Source organism: Sciurus vulgaris (assembly GCF_902686455.1).
Source record: "Sciurus vulgaris genome assembly, chromosome: 4".
In the NCBI taxonomy this organism is placed as follows: Eukaryota; Metazoa; Chordata; class Mammalia; order Rodentia; family Sciuridae; genus Sciurus; species Sciurus vulgaris.
In genome coordinates, this window is record NC_136464.1 from 58,205,236 (window position 1) to 58,225,166 (window position 19,931).

At 35.4% G+C, this 19,931-nt stretch overlaps 1 protein-coding gene across 4 annotated transcripts in view; it reads right to left on the reverse strand.

Annotated features, from left to right (window-relative positions):
• The window catches only part of CCAR1 (cell division cycle and apoptosis regulator 1), a 50,260-nt gene that overhangs the window by 21,347 nt on the left and 8,982 nt on the right, over window positions 1–19,931 (reverse strand). For 3 of the 4 annotated variants that reach the window (XM_079135758.1, XM_079135757.1, XM_079135759.1), the window contains 12 exons: window positions 18,501–18,673; window positions 18,033–18,077; window positions 15,745–15,777; window positions 12,873–13,066; window positions 11,483–11,597; window positions 11,190–11,382; window positions 7,776–7,905; window positions 7,054–7,215; window positions 3,641–3,866; window positions 2,192–2,305; window positions 1,486–1,652; window positions 552–762 (listed from right to left, as the gene is read on the reverse strand). In XM_079135758.1, coding sequence (XP_078991884.1) covers window positions 552–762; window positions 1,486–1,652; window positions 2,192–2,305; window positions 3,641–3,866; window positions 7,054–7,215; window positions 7,776–7,905; window positions 11,190–11,382; window positions 11,483–11,597; window positions 12,873–13,066; window positions 15,745–15,777; window positions 18,033–18,077; window positions 18,501–18,673 — 1,763 coding nt within the window. The remainder of the gene's footprint in view (window positions 1–551; window positions 763–1,485; window positions 1,653–2,191; window positions 2,306–3,640; window positions 3,867–7,053; window positions 7,216–7,775; window positions 7,906–11,189; window positions 11,383–11,482; window positions 11,598–12,872; window positions 13,067–15,744; window positions 15,778–18,032; window positions 18,078–18,500; window positions 18,674–19,931) is intronic. The other variant, XM_079135760.1, reaches the window with a different exon arrangement.

A 19,931-nucleotide genomic window follows, 5' to 3' on the forward strand; every position in this document is an offset into this window, starting at 1 on the left:
GGATGCACAAACACTGCCGGTCTCCACTAACCACACAGTGTGTGATTTGCCCCAATTTTCAAGCCACCCAAAGACTGATTTAGTCAGACCTTTGAAATGTACCAAAGACGTTGCCACATAGCCTGAAATTTCAAATCTCTCAGACTTGTGGTTGTCCAATTTCAAATATCCATGACTAGAACTGATGACCGTGAAAGAGAAAATCTTTTAAATTTTAGAAAATGGCAAAATGTTTAAAATGGCTTAATACTGAATCTTGCTCAACAACTGGTCCCAGATTCCAGCAACTAGACCTATGATAGAAACAAAATTCTGTGCAATTTAAGCACAACTTATTTTCCTTTGAGGTCTCAACACTCTTAATGTTAGAATAGACAGAATTTTTTAGAGAAAAGAACATTCGACTATACTGCTGAAAGCTGGATTACCAGTCGCTGTTACCAGTTATGTTCCTCCATGTGTGTTTGTTATGTAGTGTGTGGTGTGCATTTGTGCCTGTGTTCCTGTGCCTGTGAGAAGCGGAAATAGAAAAAGGGATTAGCGTTCAGTGCCTGTTCTCCATCAGCCTCCTTGCGTTCACCCTGAAGCTTCTCGACCAGCTGCTGCTTGTATCCTCGGGAGAGGGTTTCCCACTCTGAGCGGGTGGGAAGGCAATGCCAAACATCCGGGAAAAATAAAACCACTGTCTCCACATGAGCTGGAACTGTACGCCCCTTGTGGGTCTCCTCAGGGCGATGGTAGCGAATCTCTGCAAAACGGTACCTGTTGCAAGGGAAGAAGCATGTTGGAAAAAAAATTCTAAAATACATTTTAAAGACCCTAGTTCACTTGTAGCACATCAAGTAAAGAAATTTTGCTGCAAGAACTTGAGGTTGGTCTAAAGAAAAAAAAATTATAGAAGCCATAGTTCCTCTTTTGGTACATTTGTACAATATTTTATCAAATAAAAGAATATGTTCCCACAAGGCATTTTCAAGTTTGATTACAAAGCTACCCATATTTTAGAGAATACCTGAAGAAGCTGGATAGCTGTTCAGATTTCATGTGCTAAAAAAGAATATTCTCAATTAAATCACAAGAAATATACTAAAGTACATAGGACAAATAAGCCTCAAGAGAAAATATGGCTGAACAAAAATAATCAGCAACTACATCATTTTATAACAAAAGAATTATGAAATGAAGTTCTCTCTTGACGATCTTCTCCAGCTATACATGAAATGAAAAGTATTTTCAACATACAACCAACTTCCGAAGTACAGCATAATAAAACATTTAAATTTTCAGTATATTTTGATTAGTTCTTAATCCTTTTTCCCCAAAACATTTTTGGCACCAAATAAACTTTTGCTACAACTGGGGATTTTCCTTTGAGATTACCTGTATGACCAGTGTTGCTAAAATAAGGAAGGGGAAAAGACTGATCGATAAAAACATCTACAAATCTATTAAACATTTCTAATCAAGAAATGAATTGATACTTACCATTGTGTGCACACACTTAGATCAATGCCTGTCAGAGCCTTACAACAACGAATAGCAGTCTTAATCAACACAGAGGGATCTTTTTCTGGGTCTGGTCCATCCAACGAAGGAGACCAGTGCCCTCCAATGGCCATGGCTTCATCCTTGCCTTTCATGCCCACTAAAAACTAATTCAAAACAAAGAATCATTTACATATGTTATATAATTTGTCAAATTACAAATAAATACTTGAAAAGGAAAGGTACAAACCTTTCCAATATCATTTTACTACCTCAGATATCTGTCAGTCAAGGAAGAGTTCAGTTCATCTTGTTCCACACTGCATTTCAGCAATGGAATAGGATTTACACATCATAACTCATCCTTCTATAATATTTCTTCAGATAGCATTCTTTTAAAGAAACAAGCTATAATACAAACTTTAACAGCATCCAAAGACATTCTAAATCCCATTATCACTAAGATTTTAATATGCTACAAATATAACAAATCAAAACGACAGTTGAAGTAGTAATATACAAGTAAGGTATAGCCACAATCTGCAGTGAGAAAAACAGCTGTATCATTAAATTGTTAGTACCTTAATAATACTAAAATAACTTAGTAACAAGATTAAAAATATGCTGTTTTTAAATTTATGCATACATAGTAAGCACTAAGATAAGTGAATATACACCTACAGATAAAACAAATGATCTATTTTACCTTAACAAGTCTCGCAGGATGTTGAAATCCATCTCGAAGTTCTTGTGGGTCTTCAGCAAGAGCACATGACTTATGATACAAATCTTCCATACTAGGACTAGCCATCAGCATTACCTATTATAGTCAAATAATTCAATCCTGTCAAAAGTCTAAAGTAATGTAAAAAAATGAGAAGTACTACTACTTAACCTTACATTTTAGATATGTGAAATTTCTTATAAAAATGGATGCAAAATGTTATAGAAAATAATTGCTATTAGTACCTCACAAAGTTTTAAATTGTCAAGGGAAGGTTTTTTAAAATTTTGAAATTATTTGTTTACAAATAGAAAATAACATACAGCAAATTTTTACTTCATGAGGTAAGTAAAGCATACAGCAAATTTTTACTTCATGAGCTTCTCAAACCCCTTGCCAAAAAGTATTCAACCACCCACAATGATGTTATTAACAGGGATATGGGTTAATTTTACAAAGAACCAAATGAATCCCATTATAGCAAAATCTGTTGCTGTTGCTATGGAAATATTCTGGAATTCTTTTCTATCAGGTTTGGGACATCTCTCTCTCTCTTTCTCTCTCTCTTTTTGGGTAGTGGGAATTGAACCCAGGGGTTTAACCAGTGAGCCACATCCCCAGTCCCTTTTTGTATTTTATTAGGGACAGGGCCTCGATAAGTTGCTGAGGCTGGCTCTGAACTCATGATCCTCCTGCCTCAGTCTCCTGAGCTGCTGGAATTACAGGCAAATACCACTGAGTCTAGCTTGAGGCATTTTTGAACAAAACAAATTGAGATCTTCAAACTGCCAACTTGGCTCAACAAACTGCATTACTTGACCATGAGTGCCTCTCTTGCCACTACTTGAGATGTTGTTAGGGATGCTTTTTAGACCAAACAATGCCAGAAGAAAACTAATTCCTATAAGCCATATTCTGAATGTTATCCTAAAGACTAACATTTAGTACAGTCACCCAACATTAAGTTTTATCTGGGGCTTAAAGTCATAATGTAACACCAGGCATGGTGGCACATTCCTGACATCCTAGCAACTCAGGAGGCTGACACAGGAGAATCACAAGTTCAAGGTCAGACTCAACAACTTAGTGAGAACCTAAAATAAAAAAAATTAAAAAGGATAGGGGATATAGCTCAGTGGAAAAATGCCCCGGGTTAAATCCCCAATATAAAAAAAGCCCACAAAAGTCATATAACATTCAACTTCATCTTCACATTTTTATAAGCATTAATGTTAAAATAACCATTATTTTATAGCATAATAAGTGAGGCACAGAGAGGTTGAATTACTTATGTGAAATATAATCAGATCAACAAGAAGACAACATAGGTATTTAGGTATTTAACAATAATGTTCTAAAGAATAGCTCCACATATTCTCCTATTTTTGAACAACTATGAAGAAACTTAAGCTGTAAATCACAAATACAAACCTTTGCACTGTATAAGTGGTCAGCATCTGGAGGATCAAGAATGGCCATATTTTTTTCTAATGACTCTACTTCTCTGTGCATAACATAGAAATTGCAGTAATTTCCCAGCTGAAATGGTCTTGACAAAGGGAAAGCATCCACCCATGTAAACTGAGCATCAAAAAAGTCACTAGGTATATATAAATTCTGATAACGGCGCCTTAGTTCCATCATGTCACAACTAGGACTGAAAAACAGACATAAGTAGTGAATAAGCAGCCTTATATCAAAGGTTATACATCCACATAATTCTGAAGCTAAGTAACCTTAAACAGTAAAAAGCAAGTTGAAAACACAGTCAATTAATTAAATCAACTACAAATTCTGATGGAGACATTGGAAAAATCTTATTTTTCAAATCTGTATAGTTGCAGCTCTGAATAAACAGTATCTAAGTGTTACCTTTACTTCTCTACTTTTTGTATGTAGCTTATAATTCATTAGAGAAGACACTTTGAAACAAAGGCAACCCACGCTCTAGAGAAGATTGAAACAAAAGTAGTTTTGACTCATTTGAACTGCATATTACTTGAGAAAATTATAATTCACACAAAATACATACAAAGAAGGGGAAAAAGTAATAACAAATTAGTACTCAAATACCCATCAATCAGACTTATACAGCACAGAAAAAATCTAAGTCCTATTCTAGAGTAAGCTCCTAGATCAGTACATAAATTAAAAATCTAATACCAAACTACATGAGAAAAAAAATCCAAGTTTTCTTTAGAGAACCACATCTCTATAATCCTCTATAGGAATGATGTAAGTATATCAATACTTGATTATTTTGTAAAAAGGGGATAGAATTCTTGCCTTTTATATCTGTTCGTTATTTCCGCAATCCCACAGTGCTGGGGACTCGAACCCGGGCCTCGAGCATGTGAGGCAGGCATGCCTTTTAAATCTGGCACTGGCATTTCCTTTTCCCAAGAAGTGAAGATTTTAAAGGAGAGAAACTCAAAGATAAATGAATCAGGCAAAAGGCCAAGACATGCATAATCGAGGGCTGGGGTTGTAGCTCAGTGGTACAGTGCTTATCCAACATGTGAGATACTAGGTTCAGCACTATATAAAAATAAATAAATTTTTAAAAATGAAGGCACTGTGTCCATCTGCAGCTAAAAAAATAAAAAATTAAAAAGGCTAGAGATGTAAAGATGTAGCTCACTAGAGTGCCCCTGGGTTCAACCCCCAGTACCAAAAAAACCAAAAACCAAAAAACAAAAAACAAAAAAAAAACAACAACTCAAAAAACACAAATGAAATTCACTAGGCATATTGGAGCAACACATGCAATCCTAGCAACTCAAGAGACTGAAAGAGGAAGGTGGCAGGTTCAAGGACAGACTCAGCAACTTAGCAAGACCCCATTTCAAAAAATAAAAAGGGCAAGGGATATACTTCATTGGTACAGTACCCCAGGGTTCAATCCCTAATACAGGAAGGAAGAAGGGAGGGGAGGAGAGGGAGAGGAGAGGTGATCAGAGGGGGAGGAGAGGAAAGAAAAAGAGGAAAAAAAGAATTAAAAAGAACTAATCTCCGTGTAGAGATGTCTTTATCTGACACCTAAAAACAAAAAATAGATACACACTAGGGATATATAGCTGAGAAGTAGATTGACTTCCTAGCATGTATAAGGTCCTAGGTTCAATCCCAGCATCACAAAATAAAAGGAATATAGACAATACTCTGTTGTGATTGCTGATATAATTATACTTTATCTGGTTAAGATTCTGTCAAAAGTGTGCAAAATGTATTTGAGTTTTATTTTTAAGGAACAAAGTATAGGTAACAGTTCCTCGGTACCAGAATTTTAGAAGTTTTACCCCACAGGAATAAAACCTATGAAAAATCAGAAAAAAACGATATGATAAAACAGACATAAGTACAGGAAAATCATTAATTGCACAATTAGTGCTTCCAATTGTATTAGTATAAGAAAAAATTTTTATTTTCCTGAACTACACATAAGGAGACACAGAAACTTTAAAAGGATTTTTACTTGTAATGGGTTCAATTTCATGTTCTATTAGTCATAAAAGTGAAATTGTGAAGGTGATCCTAGTAGGAGCTGTTCCATTTCATATCTATTTATTTTACTATCAGGATTAAACCCAGGGACACTTAACCACTGAGCCACAACCCTTGTCCTTTTTAATATTTTATTTAGAGATAGGGTCTCACTAGTTGCTTAGGGCCTCCCTAAATTGCTGAGGCTGATCATGAGTATTACACGTGTGAGCCATGGTACCTGGCTCAATGTCATATCTTACCAACTTTTCCTAGAATAGCGTTTAACACTGGGAACAGATGCATAAAAATGAGAGCTCCTCTATTTAGTATGTTGGTGGTTGGAGAAGCAGTTTTGATACCAACTGGTTTCTCTAACACAGACAGGCTATTTTTAAGTATAATAGTAAACAAGAATAACAATAAAACTAGTATAAATTAAGAGTACTTGCTGGTCTGGCCAAAGCAAGAGTAAATGAACAATGAAATAATATAAATAAGCAAAGCCACCAGTTAAGAATTTCTTGGTATTCAGTATCTTAAATTACACTGTTTTATCAGATCTAGAATGGAATGCGTAGAAATTTCAACTTCTGATAGCCAACATTAAAATTACACTTTTCCATCACAACTCACTACTACCATCAATTATGGAAAATCTAAAATTGCCACGCACAGGGTTAAGTGCTCCAGAGAGGGGCTGGGGAGATAGCTCAGTTGGTAGAGTGCTTGCCTTGTAAGCACAAGGCCCTGGGTTCGATCCCCAGCACCCCCCCCCCCCCCCCAAAAAAAAAGTACTCCAGAGAGAAAAACTGAACCAAACAATAATTCTGCAAGCTGATGAGATTTTATAGTTAAAGTTGAGAAATTCTTGGTAACTTACTCCAACCTGATTCTAAAGACTCAATGATGTATTTAAATATACATACACATGTATATTATATAGGTCTCAGAATACATATAGATCCATTTTATATTTTATACTATGCTGTTATAGATAAGCTTGAAACAACCACTTCACTCTTCTGTTACTATTTCATCATATATAATGGACTATTCATCAATAAATGTGGATCTTAAATAATCCTAACGTTAAGCAACAATTTCATCACAACAGAATTTATTTTAGAGGTTTTCTTTTTCAATGGTTGATAACTTAAATGAGTATATATAAATAATACACTCTAGCAGGGAAATAAATTACTTCAAATTTCTTACCTTAAATAAAGAGCACTAAATATCAGTTCATATTGATTTTTGCAGGAAAAATATCCTGATATTGTAACAAGTTCTACACTAAACTACACAAAATTACAAATTATTAATAATTGAATAAACAATGGGAGGAGAAAAGAACTTACCAATCTAAAGAAAACTTTGAAAACTGCACCGTGTAACGTGGAACAACACGCCGAACTCTTCGAGGTGATCGCTCTCTCTCTCTTCGGGGAGATCTCTCCCGGGAACGTTTCCTTTGAGGTGATCTTTCTCTGGATCTACGTCTTTCTCTCTCCCTTTCACGACTTAAAGCAAATTTTTCTAACATTACTAATATTTTTGGCATTATGGTAGTTTTTTAAAGAAATAAATGTAATAGGCAATAGAAACAAGCCAATACAATATACTTAAAAATATATATATATTTTAGTTGTGGATGGACACAATGCCTTTATTTAATTTGTTTATTTTTATGTGGTGCTGATGATGAACCCAGGGCCTCACACAAGCTAGGCAAGCGCTCTACCACTAAGCCACAATCACAGCCCTACAATATACCTTTTTTTAACTGTTCAAAAATATTTTTTTTAATGTTATGTTGCTGGGCATGTTAGCAACTTAGCAAGGCCCTAAGCAACTGAGTGAGACCCTGTCTCAAAATAAAAATGAAAAAAGAGCTAGAGATGTGGTTCAGTGGTTTAGCACCCCTGGGTTCAATCCCTAGTATTAAAAAAAAAAAGCTATATGTACATGACACAAAATTTATCACTTTAACCAGTTTTACCTGCAGAGTTCAGTGGCATTAAGTGCATTCACATTTTTGTGTAATCACCACCACCATCTATATTATATTCTTAAAACATACCTTCGGTCATCTTTTCTATTAGGCACTTGATCCCCTCTGTCATTCCTTCCTGAAAACCTAGATGGTGGATCTAATCTTCGTGCTGGTTGTGGCTGTGAAACTATACGAACAGGGGGCTGCAATAAGCCAGCTTCAAAAAAATATAGAAAAAATAAAATTAACACGTTTAAAGAAAGTACAAAAGTATTATGAGATTAAATTAGATGAAGATAGTCTAACAACTGGGAATAAAATTGTTCATTAAATTTATCATAATTACATTTTATTGAAGAACAGGTACTATCTTACGGCTAGGAATACAGCTCAGTGATAGAGTGCTAAGTATGTGCGAGATCCAAGTTTGAAAACCTAGTATCAAAACAAACAACAACAACAAAAAAATAGGAATTCAAGTTCCAATTCACAATTGGAAAATAAGATATTTTAAGAAAAATATAAGAAAAACAAAAAAACAGAAATCAGAGAAATAAATGTCAGATACCTGGAGGAAAAAAAAAGTTTGGAAATCGTTTGGTATCCTCTAAGAAGTGTAAGATATGTATACTCCTCACACCCAACAATTCCACTCAAAGATCTATATCCTTTAGAAACTCACATTGTCTGTAAACACACACAAGAATGTTTACAGAAACTAAAAATGAGGAATAACCAAAATGATCACCAAAGAAACTAAAAATGAGGAATAACCAAAATGATCACCAAAGGAGAACATATATAATATTCATATAATGCAAATGCACAATGAAAATGAAAAAACTAGACCCGCATGGAATAAACAGCAGGAAAAACTTTAACATAATGATGAAGAAATCTTACACAAGCTATTATATAAATGGAATCACGCATTAAGTTCAAAAGCAGAAAAAGCTACACTGTATTCAGGATACATACTTTGAGAATAAACTATCAAAAAGGAGGTGGGCGGGGGCTGAGGGATGTAGTTCACTGGTAGAGTGCTTGCCTGTTATGAGCAAGGCACTATACACAAAGAAAAGTATTAGCAATGTGCATTTTTTGACCTGAGTAGTGAACAATTAGGTGTTCATTTAGAATTAATAATCTATTACACTGTAACCTGTTTTATCATTTTGCTATAAATATGCCATTAATGAGTCCTACAATGTTTTATCACTTATATCATAGCTCATAATAAAAGAGAATGCCATAATTATATATAGACATATATATATGCTACATATATAAAGATATATATATAATAAAAATATGTATATAAAATAAAGTTATCACATCCATTTCCAACTAAAAATATTTTTTTAAAAAATTAAACCTAGAGGTACTCTAATATGGAGCTACATCCCTAGATCTTTACTGTTTTTTGTTTTGAGACAGGTCCTACCAAGTAGCCCAAGCTGGCCTTCAACTTTTTTTTTTTTTTTTTTTTTTTTTTTTGCGGTACTGGGGATTGAACCCAGGGCCTTGTGCTTACGAGGCAAGCACACTACCAACTGAGCTATATCCCCAGCCCGGCCTTCAACTTTTGATCATCCTATTATCAGTATCCCAAATTGCTAGGGTTCCAGGTATGCACCACTGCATGCAGGGGGCTAACTGACATTTAAAACACTGTTTACTGCCAGGCACAGTGACACACAACTGTATATACAGCTACTCTGGAAGGTGAGACAGGTGAATTACAAGTTGGAGGCAAGCCCAGACAACTTGCCTGGATAAATTTACCAAGAACCTGTCTCAAAATAAAAGGGAAAAAAAAAAAAAAGAGTTGGATTCATCCAGTACACACCTGTAATCCCAGAAACTTGGGAGGCTAAGGCAGGAGAATAGAAAGTTTGAGGCTGGCCTCAGCAATTTAGTGAGGCCCTATGCAACTTATTGAGATATTGTCTCAAAATAAAAAAATAAAAAGAGCTGGGAAGGGACTGTGGTTGTAGCTCAGTAGTAGAGTGCTTGTCTAGCATGTGTGAAGCACTGGGTTTGATCCTTAGCACCACATAAAAATAAATTTTAAAAAAGGTCTAAAAAATTCCCATAAAAAAATTAGAAAGTAGGGGGGCTTGGGGCTGCAGCTCAGTGGCAGAGCATTTGCCTAGCATAAGTAAGGTACTAGGTTTGATCCTCAGCACCACATATTAATAAATAAAACTAAAATTAGCTCAGTGGAAGAGTGTTCCTGGGTTCAATAACCCCAGTACCAAAAATAAAATGGGCTAGAGCATGTAGCTCAGTTGTTGAGCACTGAATTGGGATCCCCAATAGCATAACAGAAATACTGACACCAGATTCACATGGATAATGGAACTGCACATTGGTGCAACCACTATGGAAAGCATTATGGAGATACCTCAGAAAACTTGGAATGGATCCACCATTTGATCCAGTTATCCCACTCCTTGGTTTATACCCAAAGGACTTAAAATCAGCATAGTACAGTGATACAACCACATCAATGTCCATAGCACAATTCACAAAAGCTAAACTATGAAACCAATCTAAGTGTCCTTCAACAGATGAATGGATAGAGAAAATGTGGTATATATATACAACGGAATATTATTCAGTCATAAAGAAGAATGAAATTATGGCATTTGCTGGTAAATAGATGGAACTGGAGAATATCATGCTAAGTGAAATAAGCCAGTCCCAAAAAAACAAAGGGTGAAGTTCTCTCTGATATGTGGAGGCTAATGCACAACAAGGGTGGGAGGGGAAGAATAGAATTTCATTGGATTAGACAAAGGGGAATGAAAGGAAGGGAGGAGAGAGGGAAATAGGAAAGACAATAGAACTAATCAGACATAACTTTTCTTTTCTACACAACCAGGGTAACTCCACATCATGTATAACTACAACCACAATAATAGGATCCTAATTAGAGTAAGTAAAATTACATGAATGTATTTAACGAAAAGAGAAACTGAGGATGTGGCTCAGTGGTTAAGCACCCCTGGGCTCAATCCCTGATATCAAAATAATAATAATAATAATAATAATTAGTTAATTAAAAAGAAAAGATTTACATGTATAAATAAAATGTTGCTGGTATGGGATATACCAAAAGGGGGCAGACAAGGGATAACAGTTCTGATAGATACACAAGGAGCATACCCTTGAATTTCCTATTCATTGAGCTTGTTATCACTATAAGAAATAAAACAAAACTATTTCCATATAGCTAGAGAACTACAGGACATTGTGTTCAAGATATTTAAGCTTCCTTCCAAGTTTCCTCAAAGTCCCTGTCAGATTTTTTTGAGACAGGTCTCACTATATTGCCCAGTTTTGTCATACACTCATTGGCTCAAGAGATCCTTGTTTCTCAACCTCCTGGATGTTTCTGCCTATTTTAAAATTAAACGCATACTCTTTTTTATTTTAACAAATAAATAATAACATATTAGTCTGAAATTAAAAACAAGGACACATGGCATTCAATACCTTTCTGCTGTGGCTGCTGTAATAAAGGCTGTGGCTGTGTCTGCAATAGTGGTGTAATTGAAGCCGCAGAAATCTGTGCCTGCAGCAGTGACTGAGGCTGGGGCTGAGCCTGAACACCAAATGTTGTCTGTGGTGCAATTGGCTGAAGTACAGCAGGAGGAGTCTTCAGTAAAGGTTGGGTTTGGGACTGATTCTTAACAAAAGTAAAAAGATAAAAATGTTTTAAGAAAATACTTTTGTCAAATGGAAGATTCAATTACCAAGTTTCCATAATAATTCAATATTTTATTTACCTGATTTGGTAGGGTTTGAATTCTTTGTGCATTCCATTTAAAAGGCATATTAGGATTATAAGTAGCTTCAACCAATACTCTGTCACCCACTTGTGGGGATTTCCCTTTGACAGCACTGAGGAAAAAAAGAAATCAAACACAATTAAGAGACTGCCCCCACAAAAGATTCACACACTTAGCATTTTAAAATACACTATACCAGAAATGAAAGCCTGGAAAGATCTTATGAAAGTAGCTATATTTGTAAACTCATTTTAGAACTGAACGTTTTGACCTCTATATATAAACAGAAGGTTTGAAATGCAAGAAATAAGTGACCACTTCATAATCTCCAAATGTTATGCCCTTCTGCTTATAACACTAGCTTTTATAGCCCAAGAGTAAGATTTGCTTCAGGCTTTGGAAAGAAAAGACAAAAAATGGGAATTCATTTTATACAAAAATCCTGTACAGTAATTGAGTCCCAAATGTGACACCTTCTAATGAAGCTCATTAGAAATATACTTGAAATATCTAAAGACATTCATATTTCCTTCAACTATCATAAAGCTACCAAAGTAATAATGTGAATGTTAGTCCATCTCCTGTTCACTAACTTTTCAACTAAAAAAATAATCCTTGCCAGGCATGGTGATGCATGCCTGTAATCCCAATTACTTGGGAAGCTCAGGCAGGAAGATTGCAAGTTCAAGGACAACATGTGAAAATTATCAAGACCCTTTCTCAAAGTACAATTTTATAAAAGGGCCAGGGATGCACTTCAATGGTTACAGCACTAGTGGCCCATGTATAGGCCTTGGGCTCAATCACCAGTAGTATAAAAAACAAAACAAAACAAAAATGTCAGGGGCGGTGTAGCACACCTGTAATCCCAGCAGTTTGGGAGGCTAAGACAGGAGGATCTCAAGTTCAAAGCCAGTCTCAGTAAAAGCAAAGGTGCTAAGCAACTCAGTGAGACCCTGTCTCTAAATAAAATACAAAATAGGACTGGGGATGTGGCTCAGTGGTCCAGTGTCTGAGTTCAATCCCATGTACCTCCACCCCCACTGCTGGGGAAAAAAAAAAAAATTCTTATGACTGTTATTGTCAGATATGCCAAACAAGAATATTAAGCTTTAAAAGTCATATAATTTTCAACCCCCAATCTCAGAGTTTACCCATGAAGAGTTAGTTAGAAATACCACCTACCTCCAACAAAACATTTATAAAGAATTCACAACTAGCTGGTGTTCAACAATCAAACATATACTTAATTACATTTTTCTATCAAAAAACATCACAGATATGACTATAATACAAGCGGAATGGTAACAGAAAATTATAGCTTATCTTCATCATGAATGCTTTATAACAAATTCAAGAAGTCATCTCAACACCTAATGAAGTTTACCTAAGCTGAAAGAATACATCTTCATCCACAAATCCAAATGTATCATGTAGTTTTGTAACCACCCCTGTGAAAACACGTTGTTTCTGAGGTTGAGTTTGTTGCTGACTGGACCTTGGTGTTGGATACGATACAGTTATCTGTGCTGCAGGCTGAGGAGTAGACAGGCTAAGACTTGTAGGCAGTGCAACAGCCGGCTATTGAAGAAAATCAACATCATATTAAGATAATGACTTGAAATCACCTAAAAATTAAAAATGACAACTCTTAACCCAAAATGTTAAAAACTATATGAAGTTATAAAAATACACATGTACATCTTGTGAAAATTAAGTTTGAAAATTTGCAAATTATTTTCAACTTATTTCATTCACAAGTTTCCTCAGACAAGTTTTCAGGTTGCTCCAAGGCAAAAGAATTATGGTGCAATGAGTTTTTAAAACTCTATTTTAGCTCACCCTTTGAAATTCAAGCTGCAGGACATACTGGGGATGTAGCTCAGTGCAAGAGAACTTGCCTCGCATATGCAAGAACCTATGGTTAAGCACCACCAAAAAAAAAAAAAAAAAAAAAAGCTGGGTACAGTATCACATGTCTCTATGATCCTCACTACTTGGGAGGCTGAGGCAGCAGGATCACAAGTTAGAGGCCAGCCTCAACAACTTAGACCATTTTTCAAAATAAAAAAATGATTGGGGGGCTGGGGAGATAGCTCAGCTGGTAGAGTGCTTGCCTTACAAGCTCAAAGCCCTGAGTTCAATCCCCAGTACTGCAAAAAAAAAAAAAAGTACAATGGCTTTCACAAACATCCAAAATGTAATTATTCCAAAAAAAAAAAAAAAAAAAAAAAAAGAAATATTTACTCTGAAAAAAAGATTGGGAACATAGTTTAGTAGTAAAGCACCCCTAGATTCAATCCCAATACCCCCAAAATAAGGAAAAGAAATCAAAATTCTTATCAGCACACTAAAGGTTCAGGAAACTCCAAAATATAGTAGAGGAACTCAGCATTTCATTAAATTAGGCCACAGGCCACAAAATTAGGCAAGTTTGAGACCACCCTCAGCAACTTAGTGAGACCCTGTCTCAAAAATAATAAAAAAGAAGAAATGGGAATGTGGCTCAGTGGTTAAGTAGTTCAAGTAGCGTGTAGGCTGAGAAAGAAGAATGCTTGAATCCATTAAGTTTGCTATGAGCCTGGGCAGCATGGCAAAGACACCATCTCAAAAAGAAAAAAAAAAAAAACACACTATGCCTGGTGATGCACCTGTAATTCAGGAGGTTGAGGCAGGAAGATTACAAGAAGTTCATGACTATTGTGGGAAATTTAACAAATCCTTGTCTCAAAATAAAAGGGCAGGGTGTGGTGGTGCATGCCTGTAATCCCAGCAACTTGAGAGCCAAAGGCAGGAAGATCACAAGTTCAAGACCAGCCTCAGCAACCCAGCAAAGCCCTAAGCAACTTAGTGAGATCCGGTCTCAAAATAAAAAACAAAAAAAAGGTCTGGAAAATTTAGGTCAGTTGTAAAGCACCAGTGGGTTCAATCCTCAGTACAAATAAATAAAATAAAATAAAAGGAACTGGAGATATAGCTCAGTGGTAGATTACCCCTTGGTTCAATTTCCCATAGTGGGAAAAACACCTCAAAAAGTTTCTTTAACATGTTAATACTTTATGGACACATACCGGGAGATGCTGTTAAAGGAAAGAAACTTCTACAGCTATTCTACTTAATTTCGAAATTCTCATGTTAGGAATTGAAAGTAAGATTGGTGTTATTGGATTTTAGTTCTTTAAAAAGAATAGTGTGGTTGATTTTTCAATTATAATGCATTTTACTGCTAAAAAATACTTCTAATACTTTACTTTTAAAAAACAGACTGAAAACTAAAAAGATACAAGTCACATAGTGAAAAGCGTCTCTTCTATCTTTGTTCCTCAGTACCCAGTTCCCTACCTAGGAAGCAATCACATCACCTTCTATTATCAAGGGTCTCATAGAGATAATGCACCTACTCTTCCCTCTTAAGTAAATGGAAGCATACAGTGCATACTGCACCATACTTTTACTTCTACCTCCCATTATCTGAGATATCATTTTACATCCATACTTAAGTTCTAGGGATGAGTGTGGACCTCAGTGCTTAAGAGGGGGTACACAGCACGTGCAAGGACCTGGGTTCAATCCCCAGCATGGGGATTCTGTTCCATTTCTTCAGAGTCGCATAGTATTTACTGTAAGTAATACCAGTGAACTATGGTCCATGGGCCAAATACAGCCCACAGCCTGAGTTAATAAACAAGGAATGTTTTTTTAACACTTTTTAAAGGGCTGTAAGAAAAGAAAAAGAATTATGTGACAGGAACTAAGTGGTTTGTAACAAACCCTAAGGTTCAAAACTTCATTTGTCTTTTGTGTTAGGGATTAAATCCAGAGCCTCACACACATGCTAAACATGCACTCTACCAGAGTTATACCATCAGGTCCAAAATACACCATCAGGCCCAAAAGTTCTAAAACATTTTAATAGTGCTCAAAAATCAAACTGATAACATGATGACTTTACCTACTAAAGTCAAGCTAAAAATTAAACGTCAAAAAATTTCCAAAAATTTAGCTATAAAGAAAATATAAAAGTAAAAAAATCAGCATTACATTTAAAATAAATTCTTATTTTTTCAAGCTATATAATAGCTGGGCTTGCAATCAAACACAGTAACAAAGTTCCATTTTCATTTAGCAATATACTGCTAAACTATTATGTGAGTCCAACAAATTTCTTTAAACTGTGAAATAAAAAGTAGAATAGAAATAAAACTTTAGTCTACTCTCTATTCAGACACTCAAAAGAAATAAAGTAATGCCAAACTAACCTGTGTTAAAAGGGTCTGCTGGGGTTGCTGTAACTGAAAAAAGGAAAAAAACAAAAAAAAAAAAACAAAAAACATACAAAAGAAAAGGAGCAATCAATTTTTGTTTCATAGATGTTTCATAAATGGAAAAATTACTTTTAAGTATAATTTTTCTTTAAATGTGAAAAGTACCACATCATTAGGCCTAAGGCTACCTACAACTATTTCTAACTGCAGATCTAGTATAAAGAAGGAACACACACAGCTATAGTTAATAGAGAAATTGATTTTTTGTTATTTCACAGAAATAACACCCATAAAAATTTTTTCTAAAAAGTCCACAATTCCCTAAAAAAGATTTCTAGTTCCAAAATAAGCTCATTACCATGCTACAGAAATGATTCCATATCATCAATTTAATAATTGTGCCAAAGAATAGAACTGGCCATCCAATTCATATATAAATATCTCACAAAATGAGAAGCATTCCTAATGGTTGTATTTACCATAGACATGCATACTATGAAGAAGTATACGCTCTGCCATATGGTTTCTCTGGCAATAGAAAAATATACCATTACCAGAAAAGAAAAGAAACTGATGTGAGGGAGAAAACATAAACTCTGGAATAAAAACAACATATGTGAGGAAAAAGAATCTTTACAAAGTTCTAATTCAAACTACTCAGATTACCTGCAGTCACCAGTATTAAAAATTTCAATTTTACTAACATACTATATTTTTCTCTAAGAGTAGCTGGGTACCACCATTTTAATGTGGTTCAACCTAACCCAGTATAATCTTAAAGAGTGTATTTCATAACAACACTAATATAAGTCTATAGGTATTTTAAATTTAAAACAAGTTTTCTGTGTGGTGCTGGGATTGAACTCAGGGCCTCAGTGCATTCTAGGAAAGTGCTCTACCACAGAGCTATACCCCCAGCCCTCTCAAGGTATTTTAAAAACAAGGTAACTATTGTGAAATTAATCTCTAGTCCATTTTCAGAAGTTTAAAGCAATTACTAGTGAAATATTGTAATCTTTAGAGAAAATGAAATGCTTTTGAAGCCCCAAAGGGCTTAAGCCAAAGATGAAAATGGACCATGTATCTAGAGAAAAGAGCTTGTGGACTGAGAGGCCCTAATATTCCTACACACTGTCTTTTTTTTTTTTTTTTTTTTTTTTGGCAGTACTGTGGATTGAACCCAGGGGTCTCACCCATGCAATGCAAGTGTTTTACCACTGAGCAACACTCCCAGCCCTTTATACTCTAAGATAGGCTCTCACTTTATTGTTGAGGCTGGTCTCAAACTTGTGATCCCCCAGCCTAAGCTTCTCAACTAGCTGGGATTACAGGTGTGCAACACCACACCTGGTTCAATATTGTCTTTGGATTCAAATTTTAGATCCTCTTTTATATTCCCTTTTTTTCTTCTGAGAGCTTTATGTTCCTTAAAAAAATTTTTTTGTCAGTGCTGGGGAATGAATCCCAAGCCTCATACACGCTAGGCATGTGCTCTACTGCTGAGCTACACCCCTATTCCTAAAACTTCTTAATACTCATAAGGATTGAACACTACCTACTAGCCATGGACAATCCAAGAATGGGTACTTAGGTTAGAATTTTTCTAAATTCCAGCGAGGGAATTTTTCCTTGACAATCTTTTCTTTGAGTTTTTTTCTTACCTCTTTCTAGCTCCCAGAGGTTAAGACCTTGAGGAAATGGTTACACTATGAGTTTAAGGGGCCAAAGAAACATGCTTTAAGTCTAAGTTAGGAATTTTCAAAGTGTTCGAATGTGCCTTAGGTATAGGGGTATGAACTATAAGGAGAGGCTTCCTCCCATTTTCAACAGCTCTATTTTAATATTTTATATATTAAATTCCATTCGTCATTTCATTGGGGCAGGAGGAACCAAGAAATTCTACTACCTAAAAAATAAAGGTTGAAAGCCAGTGGCCCACGAAAGGATTAGGCTTCAAGCGGAAAAAGGTTTTACTTTTCCTAAGTTGTCTTAATTCAGCACAGTGGGCACAGAAGTTCCATATAGGAGTACAGTCCAAATAATGAGAGAGAATCTGGTTCATTCTAGATTATCCTCAATATACTGTCTTAGAAGAATGGCTACGAGTTGAAGATTTGAGTTTTTAGGACCTTCCCTTTTTTTCTACTCCATATCCCTAGCCTCCAAAAAAGAATTCAAATCACATATTAAGGTAGCTAATAGAATATAAATCTGTGTCAACTGAATTTTGTAACACATGGCTATTTTAAAATCAGTTCTTAACATGGAAAATAGAAACTAACCTGTTGCTGCACACTATACAAGGCCTGTTGAGGTTGTGAATATTGCTGAAAGATTAAAACAAAAGATTATTCAAAGAAAAATATAGATATTAATTTCATTCTCAAAAAAGTGATATACATATACAGAAATACACAGCCAAAATTACTCTGAAATTTGCTAAAATAAACATCTAACATACATAAAATTATGATTTCTTACACTCTAGAATCCATCAAAGTCTGAATTTTTTTCAAATAACTGAGGTATAAGAACTGTCCAATTTAAGAACTCAAGAATTTTCACTATACCACTATACTTCTCTATATGTGATGGGCATACACAGTGTAATATTGATCGTCAGGAAAAAAAAAAAAAATCATAGCAAAAACCACAATTCTTCATTTTTTAAAAAAAATGGAGATCGCAATCCTAGTTACTCAGATTTTACAATCTTCCATATCACATATTAAAATCTATTAAAAATTTACCTGTTGCAATGCGGCTGCTGCAGCTGCAGCTTGTTGCTGCAATGCTGCAGTTTGCGTTAACTGATAGTTTGCTGGCGTTTGTGTGGTAAGGCCTGCTGCTGCCAATGCAGTTTGCTGTGTATAAATGGTAGGAGACGCTCCAAGAAGTGAAGGCTGCTGAACACCTAGTGCAGCTAAAATGAAATTAAAAGGGTGGGGAAAAATTAAGATTATTTGGATCCCTTCCAAGAATGCTTAATTGAGCATTTCAGTCTGCTAATTTAAAAAGTTAAAAGAACAATTTCAGTAATATTTGTTGAATTTAGCTGATTTATATCCCTCCAGATGCCAAAGATTTTCTATTTATGTTCATGCCATGGTAAATGTAAGAAAACATTATTCTATTAAACATCAGAATAAACACACACAAACTTATCTAGACAAAGTGATTACCATGTCCTCAGGAAGTATTTTTAGGAAGAAGTATAAAAACATAATTGTCTGGGCTGAGAGTATAGCTCAGTGGTAGACCACTTGCCTAGCATGCATAGAAGCTCTGCATTAGAGAGGCTTTAGGTTCGATCCCCAGCATGACCAAAAAAAAAAAGGAAAAGAAATTATCTTCATTCACTAATATAGAATTTACTGTGTTAAGACTGGGGATGCAGCTCACAGAGCTATATGAGCCAGGTGTGGTGATACACTCACACCTATAATCCCAGTGACTTGGGAGGGTGAGACAGGAGAATAAGCAGTTCCAGGTCAGACTCAGTCAATTTAGTAAGGCTCTAACAAACTCAGTGAGACCCTATGGGCTGGAGGTATAGCTCAGAGTTCAATTCCTAGTACCAAGAAAAAAACAAAAGCTAAATTAATGTCTTATCATTTGTATTTCCACATATGGACATATACCACAAAAGCAGTCTCTATAACTAATTAGAACAAAAAATTAATTAAAAAAAAAGCATTCTCGATAAATACATATAATTTAAAATTTAAAAGGCAGCCTCAGCCAAGCACAGTGCTGCAAGTCTGTAATCCCAGTGACTCAGGAGGGCGAGGCAGGAGGTTTTCAAGTTCGAAACCAGCCTCCCCAAATCAGAGTCCCTAAGCAACTTAGTGAGACACTGTTATCAAAATAAAAAATAAAATGGGATGAAGATGTAATTCAGTGGTTAAGTGCACGGGTTCAATCCCTAGCACCAAAAAAAAAAAAAAAAAAAAAAAAAAAGGGGGGGGGGCAATCTCCTACTATTTAAAGAGAAAACAACATAGTGATATAGGGAATTCTCCTACATAAGCAAGTCATTTTCTAGGTCTGGGGATATAGCTCAGTGGTACAGTGCTTTCCTAGCGCATGCAAGGCTCTGGGTTAGATTGCCAATATTGCAAAAACAAAACAGAAAGAAAGAACTAGAATTGGGCAAGGTGTCACACGCCTATAATCCCCAC